The sequence below is a fragment of the Girardinichthys multiradiatus genome, chromosome 4 (genome assembly GCF_021462225.1).
Source record: "Girardinichthys multiradiatus isolate DD_20200921_A chromosome 4, DD_fGirMul_XY1, whole genome shotgun sequence".
Lineage (NCBI taxonomy): Eukaryota > Metazoa > Chordata > Actinopteri > Cyprinodontiformes > Goodeidae > Girardinichthys > Girardinichthys multiradiatus.
The window spans coordinates 32,469,109-32,495,919 of NC_061797.1; the positions used below are offsets into that span (position 1 = coordinate 32,469,109).

At 38.0% G+C, this 26,811-nt stretch overlaps 1 protein-coding gene across 1 annotated transcript in view; it reads right to left on the reverse strand.

The window, feature by feature from the left end:
- LOC124866622 (CUB and sushi domain-containing protein 1-like) overlaps window positions 1-26,811 on the reverse strand; it is a 436,935-nt gene that overhangs the window by 214,181 nt on the left and 195,943 nt on the right. The window contains exons 9-10 of the mRNA XM_047362500.1: window positions 23,479-23,603; window positions 12,197-12,318 (exon numbers count right to left, since the gene is read on the reverse strand). Coding sequence (XP_047218456.1) covers window positions 12,197-12,318; window positions 23,479-23,603 — 247 coding nt within the window. The remainder of the gene's footprint in view (window positions 1-12,196; window positions 12,319-23,478; window positions 23,604-26,811) is intronic.

Consider the following 26,811-nt stretch of genomic DNA (forward strand, 5'->3'; position numbering starts at 1 on the left):
TTTTCTGCAGGATAGCCTATTTATATATCCCAAATTTGAAAGCATATGTTCATTTATACCTGTCTTTTTCATGTTTTGGTATGAGGACTAAGATACAGAGAAGGCAAAAATTGGTCTCATTGTTTGTTTAATGATAAGACAAAAAGAAACTTAAAAAGACTGTCCTGCACACAGAGGTGAGACTGGTAACTGGTAATTGAAACATGGAGAACATGAAGCAACAGAGAGTATAAAGTCAAAGGAAGTAACCAGTGAGGAACAAAGAGAAACGATATATATATATATATATATATATATATATATATATATATATATATATATATACTGAGGCAGGGGTAAAGAAATGATAGGCAAAGCAGATGTGTTAATCAGAGGGAATGAGTTGCAACTGAGGCAGAAGAAAAGAGCAGAGCAGAAATACAAACAGACGTAGGGAGGTATCTAACATAAATTCCATGAGTATAAAGAAAAGAAAACAAGAATAAACTAGTGTGACAAGACAATACTAACAATAATGAACACAGAGAAGACAAGAAAATGATCAAAAACATAAACATTATAGAAAACCAAAAAACAAACAGTCAAGCACTGTGACAGTCTTAAGGTTAAATCTGGAGTTGCTTGAAGAAAAGTCAAGTTGATTTGTGGTGCCAATCGGACAGTTTTGCTAAAAGCAAAAAATTACATCTGCTAGTTCGTAACAACCAAAATCATGACTTCCAATTTCTCCTTAATCTAAAATATCTCTAAAAGTAGTATTTAAAATAAAATTTGTCTAAGCAGTGATGATACATTGTTGGTCAACCTAAACAGAGAGTAGAACTACATGATATATGGTGGGCCAGGCAGACTGAAACCAAAAGAGTAATGAACTACAGCTTTCCTTTAAATTTTGTTCACTGCTTTGATAAAAAAAAAAGTTTAAAAGATGCAATATGAGAAAAGTTCCATATTTATATATACATAACTAAACACTGAATTTAGGGAATTATGTGCTGTCATGAAGCAACTTGTGCATTGGTGCAAAACAAAACACCACTACTGAATTATGTTGGATTTTAACACATCCTGGCTGCTGTCTCCATTATTCTTTATTGGCCTCACTTCCTGCATCAAGTGAAAATAAAGAAAATCTTACCATATGTCACATATTGTGTCGACCTTGTGTTAGAGTGATAGCAATGATGCTCTCATGAAAATAACTAACCATCCAAAAAAAAAAAAAAAAAAACAGTTCTGCAGATGCTAATTTGTATTCATCAGAAAAAAGACAGCAATGATTAAAGGTTTAAAGGGGATGTGAGATGATGCATTTCAAGAGTGTGCATGTGTCCATGTGTATGTGAGCAGCAGGAATGCTTCAGAATCAGAATCAGCTTTATTGCCACGTTCGTACATACAACAAACAAGGAATTTGACTCCGGTACACTTTGCTCTCTGGGTTTCTTTTTTGTTTTTTTGTGTTATAAGATATATTCTGCATATATCCTTACGTCCATAAATACATATATACAATATACACATATACAAAGGTGGATTTGCAACTTCAGTATGAGGTTGTTTGGTACTCTATTAAATAATCAACAGAGAAACAGCCTGGGGGGAGAAAGTGTCTCTGTGGCGGCTGGTTTTAGCGAACAGTGCTCTGTAGCGGCGCCCTGAAGGTAAAACTCTGAACAGTTTATGTGCAGGGTGTGTGGGGTCTGCAGAGAATTTGACAGTTCTTTTCCTGACCCTAGACCTGTATAAGTCCTGGATGGAGGGAAGGTCAGCCCTGATTATTCTCTCTGTAGTCCTGATTATTCGTTGCAGTCTGGACCTGTCATGTTTTGTGGATGAGCCAAACCACACTGAGATGGATGAAGACAGGACAGACTAAATGATGGCAGTGTAGAAGATGACCAGTAGCTCCTGTGGAAGGTTGAACTTCTTGAGTTGCCTCAGGAAGTACAGTCTCTGCTTGGCCTTCTTCTGAACATTGTCTACGTGTGAGGACCATCTCAAGTCCTCAGAGATCGTGGTTCCTAGGAGCCTGAAGTGGTCCACAGCCGACAATGTGTTGTTGAGGATGATGGGGGGGTGTATGGGGATGGCGTTCTCCAAAGGTCCACCACCATTTACACAGTCTTGAGTAGGTTGAGTTCCAGGTAGTTCTGACAACACCATTGTACCAGCCGATCCACCTCCTGTCTGTATGCAGACTCATCACCGTCCTGGATCAGTCCAATGACAGTGGTGTCGTCTGCAAACTTCAGGAGTTTCACGGACGAGTCCGATGAGGTACAGTCATTTGTGTACAGGGAGAAGAGGAGTGGGGATAGAACACACCCCTGGGGGGCACCAGTACTTATTGATCTGCTGCGGGAGAAGATGTTCCCCAAGGTTGAGGAATGAAGTGTAGACCTAAGTTGACGGCATCATCTGCCGACCTGTTTGCTCGGTAAGCAATCTGCAGGGGGTCCAGCAGGGGGGCTGTGATGTCTTTCAGGTGCTTCAACACCAGCCGCTCAAAGGATTTCATGACCACAGACGTCAGGGCTACAGGCCTGTAGTCATTTAATCTGTGGGTTTCTTGGGCACTGGGATAATGGTGGATCGTTTGAGGAAGGAGGGGACCTCACACGTCTCCAGTGACTTGTTGAAGATCTGGGTGAAGAGCGGGGCGAGTTGATGTGCACAGGCTTTCAGACATGATGGGGAGACGTTATCAGGTACTCCAGCTTTCTTTTTTTCATATGCTGAAAGAGCCTATTTACATCTTCCTCTGAGATCTTTATTGCAGGCCGACGAATTGAAGGTAGGGGGTTGGTTGCTTTATGGGAGGAATTGGTTCCTGAATGGGATGTGGAGGAAATGCTTTGAGGTGTGAACAGCTTCCTGTCATGTCTGCAGTAGAAGCCATTCAGACAATTAGCCAGGCGAGGATTCTGTTCAGGATGGGTGGCATCCTGAACAGAATCCTAGGCAGTCAGGTTTCTCAGACCAGTCCATACAGCCGAAGCATCACCAGTAGAATTTCATATTTGAACAAAATAATTATCCACACTACACTGATGAATCAAATGACTGACACACACAATAACACACACATATGCTTGCGCTGTCAAGTCCATTTTCTTCTGCCCACCCAAGTTATTCCTCCCTATGACCCGAGAGCTGACAGTTCACCATGCAACATATTTTTCACAATCGCTGGCAGTTAGCAATTAAGCTGGCAGACAGAAAAAACACAGTCAACATTCATAAACTCAAACACAACCTCTCAAATCCAAATGGCAACACAGGCAGAAAGAAAAATAAAAGCACAGTCACAGTGTTTTGCTGAGAGGCTGACAGACAATAACAAACGATATTGATTGTGCTGCTTCTATTCTAAACTTAACAAGGTGACACACACCAGCTAGGATTACTTATTGGTCATTTAAACTTGTGAAAATGAAACAACATAAAGAATGAGAAGAAGAAAGAAAAACGTTTTTTTTGTTTCAGTATTGAAACAAATTATTGATGAAATAAGTCATCTGGAATAAAAGCCTGACAAATGCAGAAATGAAAAACAACAGCACACCAACAAAAAGTGACACAGAAATTAAAAAAGATAGACAAAAGGGTTTGAGGGGAAATAGTTGTTACTCATTTTAATCTATGCTCTGACACACAAAAAATAAAGACAATAAAAACATTTATGTTGGGCAGTCCATCTAACCTATGAATTGGGTTGAACATTTAACATCATCAAACATCTCATTCAACACTTAAATCTCTTTCAAATATTTGTAGGTCACCATTGTTCTGGTGGACGGTCCCCAATTGGTTCTGATGGAGATTTCCTTCTGGTTCTGATGGAGATTTGTTCCAGGGTCTGATGTATCTTGGAACTGGTTCTGATAGAGGTTTCTTTCTGGTTCTGATTGAGTTTGGACCTGGTTCTGATAGTGGGTTCCTAACCGATCCTGATGGAGAATTCCTCTTGGTTCTGATGGAGTTTTGGTCTGGTTTTGATGGATATTTGTTCCTGGTTCTGATGGAGTTTGGATCTGGTTCTGATGGGGGATTCCTAACGTGTTGCCGAAAAACGGTTAGTCCCACATCAATGAGGGTGACATTTTCTTAATCGCGCAAGAGCATCCTACGTTTTGATGTATAATTTGTATAGGTAGAGTGAAAATTGAGCGAGTGAGGAGAGTTTGTTCGTTCTTTCTCAGGTCGATCAAAAACCTAGAGTGTACACTCCAGCAATACAAACATTCCGTCATTGGATTACATTATAAAATTGAAAATCTGAAAAATTGTAATAAAGTTTGAATGAAAATCGTAGAAAACCTGTAAAAAATATCAAAAAGTTGAATTAAACACTAATAGCAGAAGGTTGTGAAAGCATTTTAAAAGTTGAATGGTGTTTTATGAAAGAATGTAGAAGTAGTTAAATGGCAAAAACAGTGACGTTTTAGTGGAATTTGTGTTGTTTTCCATTAATTTCAATGGGAGCAAAAAAATCATAAAAAGCTGAATATTTTAAAAAGTATAAAAGGTATAAATACCAAAAGTCATGGCCGGAATGTCCTAAAACGCTGAATATTGTGAAATTTGAACGGTTAAAATAGCAGAAAGTATGCAGAAGGAGAAGCAAATCAAAAATGTACGGAAGCAACCAGAATAAGAAGAAGACGGAATAATAAAGAATAAAGAGAAACAGGATCTCAATAGTGTTAATGCCTTCAGCATTCACACAATAATAACAGCTACTCCGCCATGTTGATAGCACAACCTAGACCATTACTAACGCGTGAGTATACAGTGCCGCACTGTATTTAAACCCCTTGGAAGTATTTCTTTAGATCTTTCATGTCACAATCACAAACCTTACCACATGGTTTCCAAATTGTTTTACAAATACAAATTTCAGAAGTGTTTACTCAGACTCCTCTATTCTTACACCTCTCATCTTATTAGTAAATGTCCACCTGTGTGTAATTGTTTTTTTTTAAAAACACTTCAAGATAGAATTAAGGCACCTTTTCGCTATCTCCAAGTGTGTTGTAAAAGAACTGATGCAGCAAGAGGGGTAGAAATCAGTCCACTCTTGTTGCACCCCGTAATTGCCAAGCGTTTTAGTACAGGAGCTCATTGGCTGACTTATATAACTGCAAGCCATTTTTGCGGGTCAAGGGAGTGATGACATATGGCCAGCCGCAGGTTTTAACAGTGCAAACAAAACTCAAATTTAGAATCTACATTTAAAGCATTTGCTCGGTCAACAACAGGATAATTACACTAAGTTTGTCCACCAATTTTGTTTTAAAAAGAATTGTTCGGGGAGACTCAGCCTCATAAACATGCAGCCAGAGCTACATTGCATATTCATCCATTGTACTATTAGAACCCAGAGTCCAGACCAAAATCTAAACTTCATTCTGTGTCAAGACTTAAAAAACTATAGTTCAAAGATGACTTTCAATCTGACTGAGCTTGAACTATTCTGCAAAGATGAGTAGCAGGAAATGTTAGGCCCTACATGTGCAAAGCTGGAAGAGAAATACCCTAAACTTTTCACTGGATTTTATTAATAAGAGAAAAGGGTTCTGAATAAATATGCATGCAACAGTTTTTGGATTGATATTAAAAACATATTTTTCTTCCGCTTGAAAATTATATACTTAAATTGTGTTGATCTGTAAAAGGCCAGACAGATGAAATCACAACAACATATGTTGAAGTTTCAAATTGTTATGTGAAAAAATGTCGAAATGATCAAGTTTACTTTTGAAAGTTACTGTATTTAGGCACCAAATTGTGTATGTTATATCCTATACAATCATTAAATAATAGTCTTTAATGATAGAGCCTTGGTAAAAATTATAAGCCAATGATCAACAAGAACATCTAGCTGCTAGAACCGTTTCACTAAAGTTCGGTAAACATAAGAGGCTGAAAAGAAAAAGTAATCAGAGTTCGGCAACATCTGAAAAAACAGTATTTGAGCAGTCTCTTATGATACAAACAGGCTAAGGTGACAGACCACATAACACAATACCAAGAAACAAAGACAGACTATCTTGGACTGAGCATGTGATTTAAAGAAATTGGGGGAAAACAACACCTGCTTCTCTCAAGATTCATTAGCAATAAAAATTTTATTTTTTTCTTTCTGTTATCTAAAAAAGTGTTTAGAAAACTTTAAAAATGCCTTAAATTATATGCAGTAATGACATTAAATCACAATTCTTGTAAGGCAGTTAGCTAACTTTCACATTTTACTGAGTACATTCAATGACTTGAATGTATAAAAAAATATATATATATGTATTATGTATTTAAAGAAATGGTGACCTACATGCTTAACAAGAAAAGCTCTTGTTATTTCGTTTCTCTCTTTACTGGTTTGTTTGTTTAAATGTAAAAGCGAATGACAACAGCCATTTTAGTTTTAAACATGTATATTTAAATGCACAGGTACATAACATAACACGTACAGGGTAGAGAAAACACAATATATCTGCCTTAAACTAAGTCTCCAAAAGTGAATAAAAAAATTACGAATTGTATTCTAAATAAAAAACCTCAGTGCCATCTGACTCTCAACAACTTAACAATATCTAAAAATGTGCCATGATGGAACAGACACATCAGCATAGGAATTGATCAGTAATTCTGGTATGAAATAGTCTTACACAGAAAGAAATGTTATAAGATGCAGCCTACTCACCAGTGTAAACTGGTACATGCTGATATAAATCAGATTAGAGACTTCATTAGAGGCTCATAGCGACGTGGATGATATAAATCTGCACAGTAATACAATAAAACCACGTCATGGCCTGCCACAAGCCCTTGGACACCTTGCAAAGAGCTATTTCTCTCTGCCAAGGTCAGAAAGACAGTGGGGAGAACAAAAAGTCATTTTCTCTCCACTCTTTACACTGCCTTTTATATTTTCTGTGGTCTGTCTTCAATTATATCTCACAACTTCTTAGCCCCAGTCTTTGAGAGCTCAGAGGTGAGCAGACTCCATTTCTATCAATCAGTTTAGAAAAAAAACGTGTCACATGTCAAGTACCAGCTTGGACATTCATTCAATTGTACTTCTTTTGTCTTTCGCATGCCAATACATGTAAAGAAGCTAGCAAAATATTCAGGTACATGTGTTTTCTCTTGCCTCTTTGATTTTCTATAGTTTTCCATGGTCTCAATGCCATCTTACTCTTCTTTTTGACTTATCCACCATGGCAGCAAATCACAAGGAATTCATCAGGATTATTTTTTTTATCATATATTTAAGTAACACTGTTAACTCACACTTTCACACTTACAACTGCACTTAGGAAGGAATTTTCTTTTGGAGGCTTATAATACAGACATTTTTCCACAAAGAATTGTATGAACGGCATAAGAGAAATGATAACTGACCATATAAAGTTTTTTGTATTCCTGACTGTAAATTAAAAAAAGGGTAATCAATGCATTGTTGTGTAGGAGTAGGTGCCTATCAAACTGGCTTGTAGGTTCTGGATTTCAGAGTATTAATATAAGTGAACTATCTTTTGTTGGCTTTTCTGTCTCGCTCTGGTGCATTCTGAATTTCTATTTACCACCAAAAGTCTCCAAGAACTTTTTTTGTTACTTCCAGCCCCATTTAATCTCACAACAGATTTTCAGGGTTTTTAATTTAATGAAGACATTTTCTGTAATGTTTGCTTTGACGGAAACACCAATTTAAATTCAGAGTATAAGAAAAGGTAGCTAAGTGAATGAGTAAAAGGGTGTGTTCCCCTTGTAAAAGGGCATTGTTTTTTATTAGTTTTTTTTTTTAGGTAATTGCTTAATTAAAACTTTGATGGTATTCAAGTTAATTATATATATATACAGTACAGACCAAAGGTTTGGACACACCTTCTCATTCAAAGAGTTGTCTTTATTTTCATGACTATGAATATTGTAACTTCACACTGAAGGCATCAAAACTATGAATTAACACATGTGGAATTATATACTGAACAAAAAAGTGTGAAACAACTGAAAATATGTTTTATATTCTAGGTTCTTCAAAGTAGCCACCTTTTGCTTTGATTACTGCTACGCACACTCTTGGCATTCTGTTGATGAGCTTCAAGAGGTAGTCACCTGAAATGGGGGGTCCCACCCTGGAACCAGGCCTGGGGTCGGGACTCACCGGAGAGCGCCTGGTGGCCGGGTTGCTCCTTGCAGGACCCGGCCGGGCCAGGCCCAAATGAGAGACGCAAGGCCCAGTGGGCCAACCACATGCAGGGGAACAGTGAGGGACCGGTGCAAAGAGAATAGGGTGGCGGACAAATGTGGAGACCTCAGCAGCCCGATCCCCGGATGCTTAGGCTGGCTCTAGGGACGTGGAATGTCACCTCACTGGGGGGGGGGGGGAGCCTGAGTTGTGCGGGAGGTCAAGAGCTATCGACTAGAAATAGTCGGGCTCACCACCACACATAGCGTGGGCTCTGGAACCCATCTCCTCGAGAGGGGCTGGACTCTCTTCTACTCTGGAGTCGCCCACGGGGAGAGGCGGCAAGCTGGGGTGGGTTTGCCTGTTGCCCCCCCAGTTCAGCCGTCTCGTGTTGGGGTTTACCCCAGTGGATGAGAGGGTCGCATACCTGTGCCTTTGGGTTGGGGATAGGTCTCTGACTGTCGTTTCGGCCTACGGACCGAGCGGTAGTGCGGAGTACCCGGCCTTCTTGGCGTCCCTGTCGGGGGTGCTGGATAGTGACCCTCCTGGGGAATCCATTATTCTGCTGGGGGACTTCAACGCCCACTTGGGAAACGACAGTGACACCTGGAGAGGCGTGATCGGGAGGAATGGCCTCCCCGATCTGAATCCGAGTGCTGCTTTGTTATTGGACTTCTGTGCTAGTCACGGATTATCCATAATGAACACCATGTTCAAACATAAGGTTGTCCATCAGTGCACTTGGCACCAGGACACCCTAGGCAGGAGGTCAGTGATCGACTTTGTTGTCATATCATCAGACCTTCGGCCGCATGTTTTGGACACTCGGGTGAAGAGAGGGGCTGAGCTGTCCACTGATCACCACCTGGTGGTGAGTTGGATCCGCTGGAGGAAGAGAAAGTCGGACAGACTTGGCAAGCCCAAGCGCATAGTGAGGGTCTGCTGGGAACGCCTGGCGAAGCCCTCGGCCAGGGATGTTTTCAACTCCCACCTTTGGGAGATCTTTGACCAGATTCCAGGGGATGTTGGTGACACAGAGTCCGAGTGGACTATGTTCTCCACATCTATTGTTGATGCTGCTATCGTAGCTGCGGCCGTAGCGGCGGCAATCCCAGAACCCGGTGGTGGACACCGGCAGTAATGGATGCTGTCAAGCTGAAGAAGGAGTCCTATCGGCTGTGGCTGGCTTGTGGGACTGCTGAGGCGGCTGACGGGTACCGTGAGGCCAAGCGTGGCTCGAGCTCAGTGAGGTTGGATGGAGAGCGTTCGTGAACAGCAGTCTTCAGCTCTTTCCACAGATTCTCGATTGAATTCAGGTCTGGACTTTGACTTGGCCATTCCAACACCTGGATACGTTTATTTGTGAACCATTCCATTGTAGATTTAGCTTTATGTTTTAGATCATTGTCTTGTTGGAAGATAAATCTCCGTCACAGTCTCAGGTCTCTTGCAGACTCCAACAGGTTGTCTTCCAGAATGGTCCTGTATTTGGCCCCATCCATTTTCCAATCAATTTTGACCATCTTCCCTGTCCCTGCTTACGAAAAGCAGGCCCAAACCATGATGCTGGCACCACCATGTTTGACAGTGGGGATGGTGTGTTCAGGGTGATGAGCTGTGTTGCTTTTACGCCAAACATATCCTTTTGCATTGTGGCCAAACAGTTCGATTTTGGTTTCATCTGACCAAAGAACCTTCTTCCACATGTTTGGTGTGTCTCCCAGGTGGCTTGTGGCAAACTTTAAGCAATAATTTTTATGGATATCTTTGAGAAATGGCTTTCTTCTTGCCACTCCTCCATAAAGGCCAGATTTGTCCAGTGTACGACTGATTGTTGACCTATGGACAGACTCACCCACCTCAGCTGTAGATCTCTGCAGTTCATCCAGAGTGATCATGGGCCTCTTGGCTGCATCTCTGATCAGTCTTCTCCTTGTTTGAGATGAAGGCTTCAAGGGACGGCCGGGTCTTGGTAGATTTGCAGTGGTCTGATACTCCTTCCATTTCAATATGATTGCTTGCACAGTGCTCCTTGGGATGTTTAAAACTTGGGAAATCTTTTTGTATCCAAATCCAGCTTTAAACTTCTCCACAACAGTATCTTGGACTTGCCTGGTGTGTTCCTTGGTCTTCATGATGCTCTCTGCGGTTTGAACAGAACCCTGAGACTATCAAAGAGCAGGTGCATTTATATGGAGACTTGATTACACACAGGTGGATTCTATTTATCATCATCAGTCATTTGGGACAACATTGGATCATTCAGAGATCCTCACTGAACGTCTGGAGTGCGTTTGCTGCACTGAAAGTAAAAGGGCTGAATAATACTGCACGCCCCACTTTTCAGTTTTTTATTTGTTAAAAAAGTTTGACGCATCCAATAAATTTCATTCCACGTCACAATTGTGTCCCACTTGTTGATTCTTCACAAAAAATTAGAATTTGATATCTTTATATTTGAAGCCTGAAATGTTGCGAGAGGTTGAAAGGTTCAAGAGGGCCGAGTACTTGCTCAAGGCACTGCATATATATATATATATATATATATATATATATATATATATATATATATATATATATATATATATATATATATCAAATCTCAGATTCAAACATGGATTTTAAAGCATTTTTATTTTTTCTGATGAACTATTTTCCTCATTCTTTTATTTTTATGTTAGCGCCACAGAAAAATAATGCTCCCACATCACCTTCCTATGCTATTCACACTTTAGCACACGCAGTTTGATCACCACATGAACCAGTCAACCATTTTCAGGACATGTTGCAAAATTCTGCCACATGAGCACCGCATTTCTGATACGTCATGTATGTCAAATGTTGAGTCAAATGTTGCAGCTATATTTTAACATCATTTAATGCAGACGCTTTACTCACTTAAGGATATAGTATGGTTGAAACTAAAAGTGGAACTTATGCTATCCTGTGTGATTATGTAGGCTTACTGATTATCTCACCACTTAGGGGCACTCAAAAAACATTAAAATTGTATTCCTAGATGGACAATTGAAAGAATTACCAGAATGTGATGGTGACATCACGGAAAAGTAACATATCCCATCATGACGGAGTAGAACAATTTCACACCATTGCTCTCAGTATACATGAACTTCTTACAATGTGGTTTCATCAAAAGTAACATGCATACTTCAAAGATATGACACGACTTGATGTTCAACAAAATCTCCTTCAATTCCTAACCATTACACCTACCTAATATTGGTTTTTCAAGTCAAGATAGGAATCACTGTGACATCAGCTTAATACAAGGCATAATCAGACAAAAGTGTTCCAGCTGTAACTTTAAGCCAGAATATGACTGACATTCCACAATGTGGATGCCAATGCTAAGGACAATGACAAGGTCATTAATCTTCTTCAGAACTGGTAAAAAGTTTTTTTTTTTAGATTGCTTTCCGTTCATGTTCACCACTCGTATTCTGTTGGTATAACATGAACTATTTATGCAACAGAGTAGTACGACAGTCAAACATTTCACATAAAAATGCATGCATCCATTGTCTATACCCGTTTATCCTTGTAGGGCCACAGGGTGACATAAAATCCAATGTAATATACATTAAACACCCTGCAAAGTCCATACAAAGAGTGGAAAAGCCATTTTTGAGATTTGTTGATAGCTGATCCTGGTGCTGTGTTCTAAACGCTTCTATGATCACCCGCTATAATGTGCTGCTTATATGTTGCAAATAATAACATATTGAATCATGTTCATCTGATGTTATGGAAGGGCCAAATGGTGCAAATGGACAGTTATGTGAATGATGCAGCAGTTTTGCAGAGCTAGTCCTTGGAAATCTTGCCATTTTAGTCCACCCTGGTCTTCATCACAAATATCTGGCATTCATTTTTTTTGTCACAAAATTATCCTGAAATTTATTTATTCATACTTAGCAATATTTGATTCAGTAAACCAAAGAACATCTACATGAATATGAGCAAATAGATTACTTGGCTTACCTTTTCAGAGTCCATTGCAGTGATGACCCATACACAGTGTGCATTGTTCTCATACTGAACAGGATAGTTAGGAGATGTTATCACCCCTTTGGGCCCTCTCAGATTACTGCCACAGGTACGGGCTACAAGAGAAAATTTGAGATGAAGAGTGAGCTAACAATAAAAAGGAGGTTAGAGAAAAAAAAAAAAAACTTGTACGTTATGGTCTGTACAAACCAAAAGTATCCTAATTTTTATTGATGGACATTTCTGCACATGTGAAATCTGAGTGGAAATTCTATTTTATTCTACTTGTCTTACCATGCTAGACAAAAACAATATTTTTATCTTCTTGAGTCATTCCCTAACTTTGTCTATATTTAGGTTTAGCAAACTTTACCAAAAATATTGTGGTTGAAATTATTTTAATCCAGTAATAATATCAGAAACAAACATAAAATAGTTTTAAGTTTGTCCTCAGTTCAAAAACACAACAGAGCCAGAGTAAAACGATTTTTATTTCAGTCAGTTTAAAAATACGTTTAAAAAAGGTTGGGGCATGACAGTTTATGAATGAATAGCATGGGGTAAGAACGCTGTCAAAAATAATGTGTATGTAAAGACGGAAATGTGTGCATATTAGTCAATAGTTGTGCATAAGTAAAATCCAAAAGAAGTATTGTATATTTTCTCTATAAGAATACAAAATAAAATGTTACAGCTTCAAGAAATTACAAACACAAAGTTCAAGTTTACAGTTGTGGTTTATTCTTTATGAATGCAATATGCTATAACAGTTTGTGAATACGATTTCTTTTCTATGAGAATACGCATTTACATCAGCGACTTCATCAGGCTGGTTAGTGGAGCATAGTTAGTCGATTCGCGTTGCGCAAAATATGCACCTCTGAATTTGTGGCGAACCGCCAGCAGAAGAAGAGAAGAAGAAGAAGCAGCAACACTAGCGCCAAAAGAACGGACCAAGAAACTACGGTACAAAGCCAGGTAATGTTAAAAAGTTTATATATGTCTTAATGTTGTTAATATATGCTCTTGGTTCGTCATTTTAGTGCTAGTCCTGCTGCTTCTTCTTCTTCTTTTGCTGCTGGCAGTTCGCAACAAATTCAGAGGTGCATACCGCCACCTACTGTACATCATTGTATAACTCCACCCACTATATTCTATGTTTTAGTTTTGTATTTCATAAAAGTAAGAACAATGCTTTATTTATAATACTCTTGATTTCCCCCCTATCTCCCCTCTGTTCCTAATTTTCCTTTTAGACTGAATTACCTCCCATTCCGGCACTACGTTTACTGGCGGTGAGGAGTGTGACAGCGCATGCGCAACGCGAATCGACTAACTCTGTGCTCTACTAACCACGTGACACCAAGTGGCTGATGTAAATTCGTATTCTCAAAGAAAAGAAATCGTCACAAACTGTTATTGCATATTGCATTCATTATGAATAAACCTCAACTGTAAACTTGAATTTTGTGTTTGTAATTTCTTGAAGCTGTAACATTTTATTTTGTATTCTTATAGAGAAAATATACAATACCTCTTTTGGATTATACTTATGCACAACTATTGACTAATATGCACACATTTCCATCTTTACATACACATTATTTTTGACAGCGTTCTTACCCCATAGAATAGTGCCAGTCCAGTCCAGTTGGTAACTTTAATTAGCTACCATGATGAGATCACTGCCATCATATGGTTAAGATTACAGCAAACTAACAGAGACTCACCCCTCCAGTGACTTTACTAGAAGATGAGTGACCATAAAGTTAAGGTGCTTGCAAACACACAGGTTTTAAGAAGCAATACACAGAAACATAAGGGACAGAGGTTAGATGAAGATAGAGAGGCAGAGAAATTAAAGGATAGTACCATGGAAATTGATGAAATAAAACAAGGAAAGTGACGACAGCAGGAGGCAAGAAAAAGACAGAAAATACCAGGAGAGAGGGGGAAAAGAGGAGAGGAACCCAGATGACTGATCAGACTGTTAATTAGAAAAGAGAGCTGAACTACATTTTGACACACACAGCTACTTGAACACACAGAAACACATTCATTGCAATTCATCTTGGAAACCAGCTTCTAATTAACAGCAAAGGTCTCAGCAGAAAACGAGAGATGCTTACGGGTTTGAATCTCAGAAGAGTGATCACACCAGATAATACAATTCACCAGAGCCACAATGTACTCTAGACATTTTAACCTCTGCCTTCCCATTTTCTAACAGTTTGTCCACTGATTTGGACTTTTATTATTCTCTACCTTTCTGTTTCTGAATCTACCAGTTTGCTCTCCCGATAATATTGTGATATATCCAATCAGTTAAATCAAAGTCAGGCACAATGAATATAAGGTTAGTTGTATGTCCATGCAAATTTGTGTCATTCCTGGAATTTGAGTTTTCCCACAACATGCATCTTGTTTTCCACAAATCTCAATGTGGCTGTACTTTGTATTTGTTCCATATATTGAAAATATAATACATAATGTAAAAAAATCTTTATTGCAAAAATTCATATTGTGAATTTATACTTTATACTTTAATGTATAAATTCACAATATAAATTCACTTATAATTCTGTCACATTTGATAAACTACAAAATGTATGAATCCTTCTTTCTTTAATTTTGTATTATTTATCTTTGTAATTTAAAGTGCACATGAACTAAACTCAAAGTGAACTTCTAAATGATTAATGCAATTTGTCTCCTATAAAAATGAGTTTGTTTGCCCATATTTTAACTGATTTACAGAGAAACAAAACTGATATTTCCATTCAAAGTTTCAATATGAAGCTAAATTTGGATTTCTTTTCTTTCCATCTCTCACTGTCTCATTTTCAATCCTTTCTGACAGGAGGAGCCAGTATTATGACTTTAGGCATGTTTCCGAGGTCACAGACATCCATATATTCACAATACAGGCACACACACACTTGCATATAATGGTACACACATACGCCTATAACACAATCTGACAGGGACCCTACAGTATATGTCTGAGCGCAGCAACTGGCTGTCCATCAAACACACCAACAATTCAAGGCCAATACTGCTGCAGATATTAGATGTGTGACATTATACTTTGGACATTTGCTGTCAGAACAAGCATGTTTGTGAGTGCATGTGCTCGCACACTTGTGCATATGAAACCAGCCGTCTGCTATTTCATTCCATGGCTATAAACCCAACAGGGTATTGTCAGTAAACATGAGGGCAGTTTGCATCTTTGCTCTGCCACATCAATAAATAAAATCATGTAAATCCAAATGATACTGCTTTTCATGCATCCTTAGAAATAAATGTATGTAACACTCGTGCTCCCAAATAAAAACAAAATACCATAACCCTTAACAGGTTTTCAGATCCAATAATTTGTATGCAATGCATTACAAATGTGGATTAGAGTGTCATTAGATTGCTTATCAAATCTATTCCTTTGCAAGGATTTTGGTAATAGTTGCTGAGAGTACTTAAATCAATAACTTTTACATGCATCAAAAATATACTGATTTAACAAAGGTATTCTCAGAAGAAGCAAGATTATTTATTTTATTAGCTACATGCATTGTTTGTATGGCTCAGGGGCATTTTTAGGGTCTCAAAACATTGGGGGCTTTAGCTCAAATCCAAAATATTTAGATTTCAGTAAGACAATTTATAGGTAATTTAAAATTAAAATAATATAGGTCATATTGTACCAGTTCTCTGTCTTGGCTGGTTCTAGACTGAATGTAAATTATTGTGAATCAAACAAAAAGTATTGCAGTAATTTTACTTTTTATTTTTGTTAGAAGCTGAATGAAGGACAAGGAGAAACAGAGTTTAGGCCTGTTGAAAAACCATTTTGCTGATGCAAATAATGACACATTTTGAGGTATTTAGAAAAGAACTTGATCTGAATTTTTGCTGACAAACATTTTTCTTAAACTCAGAGATGTTTACTAAGGGCCAGATAAATGTGCTTCTTTTGTCACCTACATAAATTACCTTTTTTAAACATTACATTCTCATCAAAGTGTTCCACTCCTGAGGCTCCATTGTCTTTATTCTTATATTTCAAAAAAGGAAAGTGGTATAAAGTTGATTTTCCTAAATCTTAGTCAAATAGTTAAATCCTAAAACACATTTATTTTATTATGCCAAGAGCTTTCGAAACATTTTATTAAAATTGTTCCTTCTTTTATGAACCTGTTCTCTTTTATCGTCATCTTTTGAGCCCTTCATTCCACTTCTGAAGAAATTTGGCCTGCCAAAAATAATAAATGAAACATTTTTCAACCCAGTCTTTTGTTCTGCACAGAGCATGTGAGACATTAGTACAGTTCTCCCTATTAAACACTGAGAGGAAAGGGTGTTAAGTTGTGATGTTTAAAATATAGCATAGAGCCTCATCCTGGACCTTATCAGTACTAATATTACAGTTATTAATAACTGTATACATATGGTATGTATGTCTCCCCTTCAGTAAAACTGTATCCTTGTTAATGAGTTTAGTTTATATAATAATACATGTGTAATTCAGAAAAATAAAATAGTTAACTAATCAATGGTCCACCTGTGATTAATTGGTATGATTTATTTCTTAATTATGCTGCATCTTTAAACCCAGAGCTGTATGTTTAGAATCAGCACAGAAGATATGAAAGAGAAGAGGGAGGCTTACTTTTGCAGTTTCTACTGCATCTTACTGGAACCAGGAGATAATTTCCTGGTTTATTGAGGAACACTTATTCTGTTTACATGTAGAACTAGACTATAAGACTGGCTGCAGCCATGAGATGCAATGTGTTGATCTGAAGGACCTTTTAATGTGTTCAGCTAGGATTAAATGCTTTTTATTTTGACTGAAGTAAAGGACCAGATATTTTCACATTATGATGCAAATCCGGCTAGAAACTCACAGAGAAGGTTGCTGCTGTTTTCTATCACAGATCATTTAACTTCACCTGTAGTTCAGGTGAAAGTTCCTCATCTTGACCCTGAAGATGCTCATTAGAGTGAACCTCCAACTCATGTCTTGCTGGGTGAATAAGTGATTAGCTGTAACTTACAATTAGCCCATCCTGAGTCAGCATTCAGGTTTTACCGCTATCTTCTCCTGGGTTATACCGCTCGGCGTCCACCTGTTCCTGAACACACACCCACCAGACACCCACTCTCACGTTGGCTCCGAGGTTGCTCTGAAATGATCTCTGTTCGAGCCGCTCAGTGTAACTTTTCAGGTAATGAAGGAGGCAGGTCGACCTGGAGTAAACTGCTGTTCTGGAGTTCTCCACAATGGAGTCCATCTCTGGCTGTGCGCGTAGTTGCGCATTGGCGGTGCGCAAATGAGTATTTTGTGTCTTTTCCTTATAACTCATTGTCAGATTAGGTGGAGCGGGACGTGGTTATATGGAACACAATTGAACAAATTTGATTGTTTTTAAATATAAATGTGAAGTCCAATACCATTTTGTGGCTGCATCTTTTTAATACTTCTAAATTTATTCTATGAAGAAGTTCGGGGCTATTCAGAAAACATCCGGGGCTAACTATGCGCCTGTGTGGCTACATCCTAATAAAAAGACCATTGCATGTAATTCCACTGCAGCGGAAGAACTATTAAAAACTCATTAAAAATTTATGATATCGCATTTGGATTGCAGGGCTTTGCTTTATGATGAGCTTGCAGGACTGGTTTTATTGCCATATTACCTACAGCACTGCATTTCCAATTAGCTGTAGGGGTTAACTCTGCAACTTTAGGATGAAAATACTTTGTAAAGTGTTTCATCAGACTAAGAAAATATTATTCTTGACCATTCTCTGAATCTCAGGTATTTATTTTACAGTTAACATGTAAACCTATAGTGTTTTTCTTTTTGTTTGTTTTGTTTATTTTTATATATTTATATAAAGTTTATATTTGTCTTTCATCAAATCAGGTCGCTGTGAGAAATTTGTTTTTTTATTATGTCTGTTAATTTTGTTTTTTAAAAATAGGTGTTTACTCCTCAAGAAAAATACGTATAAGAATAGATTCAGATTCATAGTGTAAGAATAGTTTAGACTTATGAAAAAGGCGTTTGAAGAATATTCTCATTGTCAATGTATCACTCAGGAAGAATGTTATGATGCAACCTTATTCTTGCAAAACAAGAATTATTACAAAGATTTTCAACGCTGCAGCAAAAACCAATGGGACCATAAAATGGAAGTGCAAAGAACTTAATTTTACCACAAACTAGCCATACTTTGCAACATTTTGGACAGAGGAATCAAAAGACTAATCAATAGTGTTAGAAGGTGTCATGATCCGCACTCGTGTTGTGTTTTCTGTTATTCGCACCCATTTTTCATGTAGTTTTGTTAATTTTCTGTTGTATTTAAGTCCGTGTGTTTTGTTCCCTCATTGTTGGGTGGTCTGTTTGTCCAGCTGCTTTGCTTTTACTCATGGTTCCTGGGTTTTCCTTGTGTCCTGTAAGTTTTTGTCTGTTCATTAAAATGTATCCATTCACCATATGCCTGCAGATGTCCTGCTGCCACTTTGGTCTTTCACCACTGCAAACCGCAAAAGTATGACACGACCAACAGAAGGACCAGGCAGCAGGCGAGGAGATTATTCTTTTCAAGACCCTCAGTAGGCAGGCAGAGTAGAGCTCACAGCCATCTGAGAAGGAGAAGCAGCGATTGCCATTTTGGGGCTCAAGGCTGGCGATTCCTTTTCCGGGAACTGGTCCCTGTCAATGTGGCATCTCTCCTCCCCCACCCCAAAGCAGAGCGACATTCCAGCGGAGAGGACACAGTGGTAAGCAGTGTGCTATACTGCCAGCTTCCGACGCCCCACACTCCTTCCGCGAGGGATGGGCAAGCCCTGCGTGAACACGCCGTGAGTCCACCTCACGCTGCCTGACGGCTCCAGCACCTGCTCCAGCACCTGTTCCACGTTGCCCATTGTCACCTGATCCCTGGCGCCAGCCTGGGCCTTGGGTGGAGGATCCTGCTCCTTTGGTTGTACAGCCAGCTCCCACCTCCATTGAGGGTCTCCTTGATGCCTCAACTTCAGCTTCTCGTTCCACTGATGGTCAGCTCAACACTTCAGCATCTGCTTCTGCTGAGGTTCCACCAGACGCCTAACCTTCTGCCTCTGTTGGAGGTCAGCCTTGTGCTTCAGCTCCTGCCTCCGCTGTAGGTCAGTCAGATGCTTCAGCTTCAGCTTCTCCAGACCTTTGCTGTTACTCCTAGTTTTCCTGTTACTTCTGGTTCCTAATTATTCATTTGTGTATGTTTTAGTCTGTTCATTAAAATGTATCCATCCATAATGGACCTGCAGATGTCCTGCTGCCACTTTGATCCTTCACCACCGCAAGCCTCGACAGAAGGTACTATTGATTCAAAGAAAACAATAACTAGTGCAGTCAACCACCAGTGGCCTCTATGCATGTTCACTGCACAGGACTCCATTGCTGAAGCAAAAAGCATTTGTAAGCTTTTTTTAAGATTTGGTGCAAAACATTTGGACAACCTGGTAAAATACTGGGAGAATACAGTCTGTTTAATTGAGGCCAAAGCTGAACTCTTTGTATATTATTTCATTTACCATGTTTGGAGAAGGAATGGCACAGAACATCATCATACCAGCAGTTAGGTTTGGAGTTGTTGTTTCTCAGCATATGTTTAATATATACTTTGTATAACTTAAGGCTTAATGGAGAAATGTACTAAGACATGTTTAAGAAGAATCTAAAGATGAATGAGGGTGAGATTTTGAGAAAGGTAATGATGTCCAACAGAGCCAGGAGAACTCTAAACCGGTTTTAGAGGAAGAAAATAAAGTAGCTATAATAGTCAAGTCAGACAACCATGTTGAATTCATTAAAGGGGACATATTATGCAAAATCCACTTTTTTAGCTCTTAAACAAATTTTTTGGGAGTCTCAGAAAGTCTAGAAAATTTGAATTTAGTTCCTACAGATTGTGCATTGTGATATATTTAGGTGCTTTTTGGGTCATATTTGGTCAGTCTGTTCAGATTTTTCCCTTTTATATTTTGTTTCGTTCTTTATTACGTCACAGTATTTTCTGTGGAACTTCTAAAGATGGTCATGGACTTCTGGCTAACCAATCCAGCGAATCCGACATTTTTTTTTCTTGTAGTTCAAGTTGAAGGATGCCGAAGCAGCAAGCGGAAAAATCTAAATGTTGGGTGTATTAACCCACACCAGTCATTACACCATCCCCCAGGATCAGAACCTCTTCGGAGTGCCTGGTTAAATTTGATTTTTCATGGAAACGTCCTGACATCAGTGGGGAACGTCCGCAATATTTGCATGAAGCACTTCAGAGAGGAGTGTTTTAGCAACCTCGTCCAGTATGAAAGGAGATTAGCTGAAAGACTTCATCTGTCTGAGGGCACAGTTCCTTCTGTCTATCGAAGCGACGGACAGAGCAAAGAGGTAGGCTGCAGATAACTGTAAAATGACAGCAAGCTTGATTGTTGAGGTGTTGATATAACCTACTGGCTGTTGTTTTGATAGCACAGGTTTGTGCCTCCTGCTAATGTTAGCGCTGCGTGCTCACTTTCAGCTCTTCAAGCACATCACCCTTTTGTGTGTTTTGAATAACAATGTTAGGATTATGAATCTGAGAATATGATTTAATATTTAATATTAATATTTTAATATTTTATCAAATAATATTTCTGTCTGTTAAGGGTTGTCCTGTGAGTACCAGCTCAGTAAGGCGGTGGTATTAGGACAAAATAGAAAGGTGTGAGATGAGCTCTGACATTATTGAACAGCAAAACTCTGCACATATATGGAATGAATTCACACAATTTCTTAAAATACAATAATTTATTAACAAAAATAAGTCAACTCAAAGTCAAACATATTTCAATCAACAAACTCTTTACTATGCTAAAACAATCTAACTAACTACCAAGCAGAATTAAAGAATAGGGAAGACTAATGGGCTATGTACAATATAAACAAGTTGATTAAAGATGGTTGAAACCATGACTGAAGGAGTGATGCAACATTACCATTCAATGTTATTTATGTTTGAGAACCAAGGATTATCTTGAAGAACCTGGAAGTGAAGTTAAGTTAGTCTTGGAACTAACTAAGGCAATAATCAGCATACCTTTAGACAACCCTTCACAATGCAAGATCAGATAAAATATTATTTTATTAAAATCATGTTTTAAAGAAAGATCTGCTGAATAAAACCAACTTTCTGGATGACTAATTCTCAACGGGGTATCATTAGCTGCCTTTATTTATTAAAATAATATTTAAAGAAATATTATTAAGGGAAATGGTAAAATATTTAAGGGAATATTTTGGAAAAGAGCCAAATCTTTCTGGAGAAATGGGGCTTAATGGTGTTTACTTAGTTATCAAATTTAGTAAAATGATGTTAGGGACATATTACTTACTGGATTGAAAACTAAACCTTTCTGGGTAAATATTATTTGACAGCAAGCACATGTCCTAGCTGAGTTCAACACAAACAAAGCCAAACTTCATAAAATGAAAAACGTTCAGATCATTTCATCCTAAATATCTCTCTATTACTCTCTGCCCAAAACCTAACCTCATGAACCATGCTGAGGAATTGTCCGGGTGACGACAAAGTTTGAAGAGAGCTCTGTGAACAATGGGCGGCCGCTCTGTCGGGCCGACCAAACTGCACGTTACCACGGTGATGCGGCTACTTGTTGTCCTTCTCTCAGGCAGGGAAAACCGCTTCACTCGGCTTGTAGAGACAGCGTCTCTACTGGAGACTTCTCTGGAACCGTTTGCTTCTGCAGGCCTCATTGAAAAAGTAAGCAATGCTTATACCTTAATTTACCCCTTTTATGAATGAATACCGGATTCTTTCAACAGTAATTCATCAGTACTTAACTTAGTGCATATGATCGATGATCGTATGACACCCTTGTATCCAGTTTGAAAAGTTAATGTCTTTTTGCCAGCAAAGAGACATTAGCGTGCTGTTCCTCTCCGGCCAGTCTCTCATCATGGGAAGTCTGTCCCCCCCCCACCTTCCTCAGTTGCTGGAAGTTGGTTAAATGCAATTTCTTTTGAAAATTCCAGAAAAGTTTGCACCGGAGTGTAATGTTGTTTCCATGGCTGTGGGTCCCAACAACAATATTAAACAAACAATTTTGCGATCTGTTTGGTTGCCATTTTTTCGTCTTGAGAAACACATGATAAAAATGCATTTAGTGATGTTCTTGATGCTAGTGTTAGCTAACTCGTTAACCATGTTGGGGTCTTGTTCAAAAGTTGTGCTCATTCATTTTGTGATTAAAATGTTAAAAGGTATCTTACATGTAGTTTGTGTAAAAATATTGTCAGTAACATTAGTAATGGGATTACAGCTTTTGTTACAACTATGAATTCCTTAACTTTTCTCTGCTATTGTTTAAGAATTGACATTTTAAAAATGAAGAGTGTATAAAAGAAATCCCCAAAACCTTCAAGATTTGAAAGCAGTAGCAACTGGCACATTTTTTACTTTTCTGCCTTTCTGCAACATCATTTTTAAAAGTTTTATTGGTATTGGCGTGAGGCAATACTTAAAACTTTTTTTTAGCAGGTTTAAAGTTTTGGAGGTAGGGGGTTTGGTATGGATAGTTTCTTCATTCATGCTCACACTTCCCTACAGGAAACACCTAGCTCCCACCCCACATATAAAATATTAGAGAATGTTCTCTGTATCAAGCATTAAAAGTTTTACTTAAAAGTCTCTTGATGTTCAGTGCCTATTCATTTCACAATAAAACACCATTTGATGGTGATAAAATGAACTGCACTCAGTAAAAGTTCCTAAACGTAGAGAGCAAGCTTGTGATATTCAAAATGCTCTTGAATGGACTAACTTAAATGTTTTCGAACATTGGTCTGGTCTTATTTTGGCTCCTTTTTTCTTCTATGTTGAGCACAGCCTTCAATATAATACAAAAGCAACATTTCTTTTTACATTTCTATCATGAATTAATAGGTTTTGTAACCATGAAAATGTCTATAAACACGTTATTTTACATTTGCTTTTTTTACATTTGTTTTTCAATTGATATTCATTTTAGGATTATTAATTATGTTTTAAAACATGCCTTTCTCATTTCCCATCGAAAATTAGCTTATCGATTAAAGATGTATAATTTTAAATCTTATTCTGCCAGAGGTACGAATAATTTTGGTGTTAACCTTATAGCACATCTTTGAAATCTGTGACCTAAAGAGATAAAAACCTATTTCAGTGAGGATCATTGCATAACTTACTTCTGCAGATGGGTCTGTGATCGCTCCAAGCAGCCAACGTGTCAGTAACTCGTTGACAGGTGATGCTTTTAGATCCATGCAGTACGTAGCTGTCATCACAACTGAACTGGACACTCGAGCCAACCCTAGAAACAATATCAACATTTGTCAAACAGTAAGATTTCAGACTTTTTTTTTTTTTTTAAAGATATGTTTTCAGCACTAGTGGCCTTTATTTTGTATTTCTCTTTGACAGTAGGCAGAAAGGAAAGAGGGGTAGACATTTGGCAAATGTCGCCAGGTCCGGGACTCGGACTCGGGACAGCCGCTTCGAGGACTATAGCCTCTGCACATGGTCGCACGCTTTCGCCCCTACACCATCAGCGCCATTTTTTTCTTTGTTTAGATTCGTATCCAGTCCGCTTGTATGGCACCTAGTGTGTAAAATGTTACGTCTCCACCTTGATGACACACCAAAATCTCCCACTTGACCAAAAATTCACAAAACACACTCTGATTTACAATGATGACATACATACATACACACACACAAACATCTTATAAGATGAGATACAATCACAAACCAACTATTGACCTCTTTAACTATGACATCTCCAATTATAGTGAGAGAAGTTCTACCATATTAAGAACAGCAAACAGTTAAAATGTGTTTATCTGTAAAAGTTTTCAGGAGAAAGATAGCAAAAATAAAAAGCCCATTTTCATAAACATAAGAGAAAAAATACAATACTGCTGCTTCTGATGCTAAGCAAATAAAAGGCAAAGGAAGATTAGCATTTTATAATCACATCTGCTTAAATAAAATGATATCTCCGTTTCCACTGATTAGATGACAGGCACCATGGGGTGATTCATTGTATCTACCGAGCAAATTTTTAGTGGTTAGCCTCTTAGATAAGAACTATTCCCTGTAGTTCTTTGTGTGTAGCCCCTGTATGACTGGACCCTGGAGAGAGGAACTGGGACATGAAAGCAGCCCTGGAGTTTGACCTGAGGCTGTAGCACAGCACCAGCAGCATGTGAACACAGTGAGGCAAGGCTGCCTGAATACCCCAGTGTTACTAGACAGTTTTCTACAAACTAAAAGATATGCAATAGTGCTACAAATCAGTATCAGAGATATCAGCCATATACATTTGATCCAGTGTCTTCTGTAAGATCTAAATTTTTAATTTAAATATTGGTACATGGATCGCACTCATTAAATGCAGTCAAAGCATTAAAAAATCTTTGTTGACAATTCCTCTGCAGGGTTTGCAGAACCAGGATTTCAGTCTGAAATTTTCTTTAGTGTCATCGGTTTGGTTAAAAAGCTACACTCCCTTCAAAGAGACACTTGTCTTGGAGCCTTTGCTGCTCTGGAGCAGGATGTCTAAAGAGCAGGTCTGGTTAAAACACTTCGCTGTATTTGGTACTTTCAAAGCAGGAGGATGTTATCATAGTCTGGACTAAACTTTAAATGTAATACTTAGCTACAATAATTAACTTTTTCTATATGTTTTGTTGTATTTTCTAATAGCTTTTATCCAAAATTGGTCAAACTCAGGCCTGGTTGACATGTAACTGAAAGGTTGGAGGAAATCTCCGTTACGGTGACTGATGGATTCTCAGTCACTTCCTTGAACAAAGTCCCTTCTTGATAGACAACTCTGTTTGGTTGGTCAGCCATAGTTACTGGTGTTTTGAAACTGTTTGCTTTCCAATTCAAAGTAATTAAGAAACACTTAACACCTTTAAGAAATGGTTTTGATGTGTTGCCATAACTTTATTACAGATGTCCTCTAAAGTGCTCTTTGGGATTCATTCCTCAATTTTCATCCTCAAAGGAAATGTAACACGAAGGAACATTTTAAGGCAAATCTTTGTACTCTTTTCACTTTAAAACAGTCCTGAAAATTGTTTAAAAGTGGGGTCAGTGAGTGGAGATGTTGAAAGAAAATTAGTTAAATTTTGAGGAATTAAAACTACAGTATTTTAGAGTGCAAAGTAGAAGAACTGTGAATACACTCTGAATTATCCTGACTGAGGAAATTTCTAAGAAACTATTGAGTTTGTTCTGTTAACAACATATATAACACATACTTAATTTCAAAGCACAGAGATTCCCTCCAAGTTTGTTTTGTATGATATATTATGACACTGCTCCCCACTGGCTCTCTAATAAATTCCACATATTTAGATTTCTGGCACCCCAACTCAATAGCTTCCTATGTTTTTCATATTCAGAAGCACCTCATACCCAATAAAAGCTACAACAAAATGTCTTCTGAAATTGTTGAAACTAGTTAGCCTTGATATATAAAGTAATTTGCTAAAAATATTATCAAGTATAAGCTACATTGCTATTTAAAACAATACCAGTTAGATTTCTCCCTGACAAAAAGGCAATATTTTCTTTTATCATAAAATTGTTTATTGTTTTGGCTCCCACCCTCAAGAAGAGGATAACAGAAACTTTAAACTCATGCAACCTGTCTGAAAAACACTTTTTATCCAAAAGGAATAAGTGTATTGAACAGTCTTCCCAGTATTCTTATACAGTGTGCAATACCGGTAAACACAAGCAATACTCAGATGTGTGAAATTTTTCCTGTGTTTTATTTTATTTTTTATTTATTTTGTTTGTCATTTATACTGCTCTACATTTACTCTCACTCACTTAAAACTGTGCACATATATTTATATTATATTGTAGATATGTTTATACTGTTTAATTTGTATTGTATTGCACCGACTACGCCAAAACAAATTCCTTGTATGTCCAAAAACGTACTTGGCAATAAAGCTTTTCTGATTCTGATTCTGATTCTGATTCTGATTCTTGATGTAGCAAAAGTCATACTTTGTTTTCCAGATTGTGTCATGTTGCAACCACAAAATCCAATATATCTGATTGGTATTTTATGTGGTGTCACCAGATAGGTCAGGAACAAGGTTATTAAGAAGTTCAAAGCAGGGTTAGGTTATAAAACATATTTTCAAATTTCAAACATCTCACAGAGCACTGTTCAATCCATCACCAAAACAGATGACACAACTGCAAACATACCAACAAATGACTGTCAATTTAAACTGGTAGGCTGGGAGATGACAGCATTAATAAACACAGTTCAACTAAAATTATCTGCCAACTGGATGACCATTAGTGGTGCACTCCATACAAAGCTGTGAAAACAAAGCTGCAAGAAGTCCTGTTAGGTTTTACCACACACAATTTAGAGGACCCAGAAAGCATTTGAAAACAAGGTGCTCTGGTTAGATAAGACTATAATTTTATGTTTTAGTTTTACATCCAAAATGCTAAGAGTGACGGAAAACTAACAATGGACATCA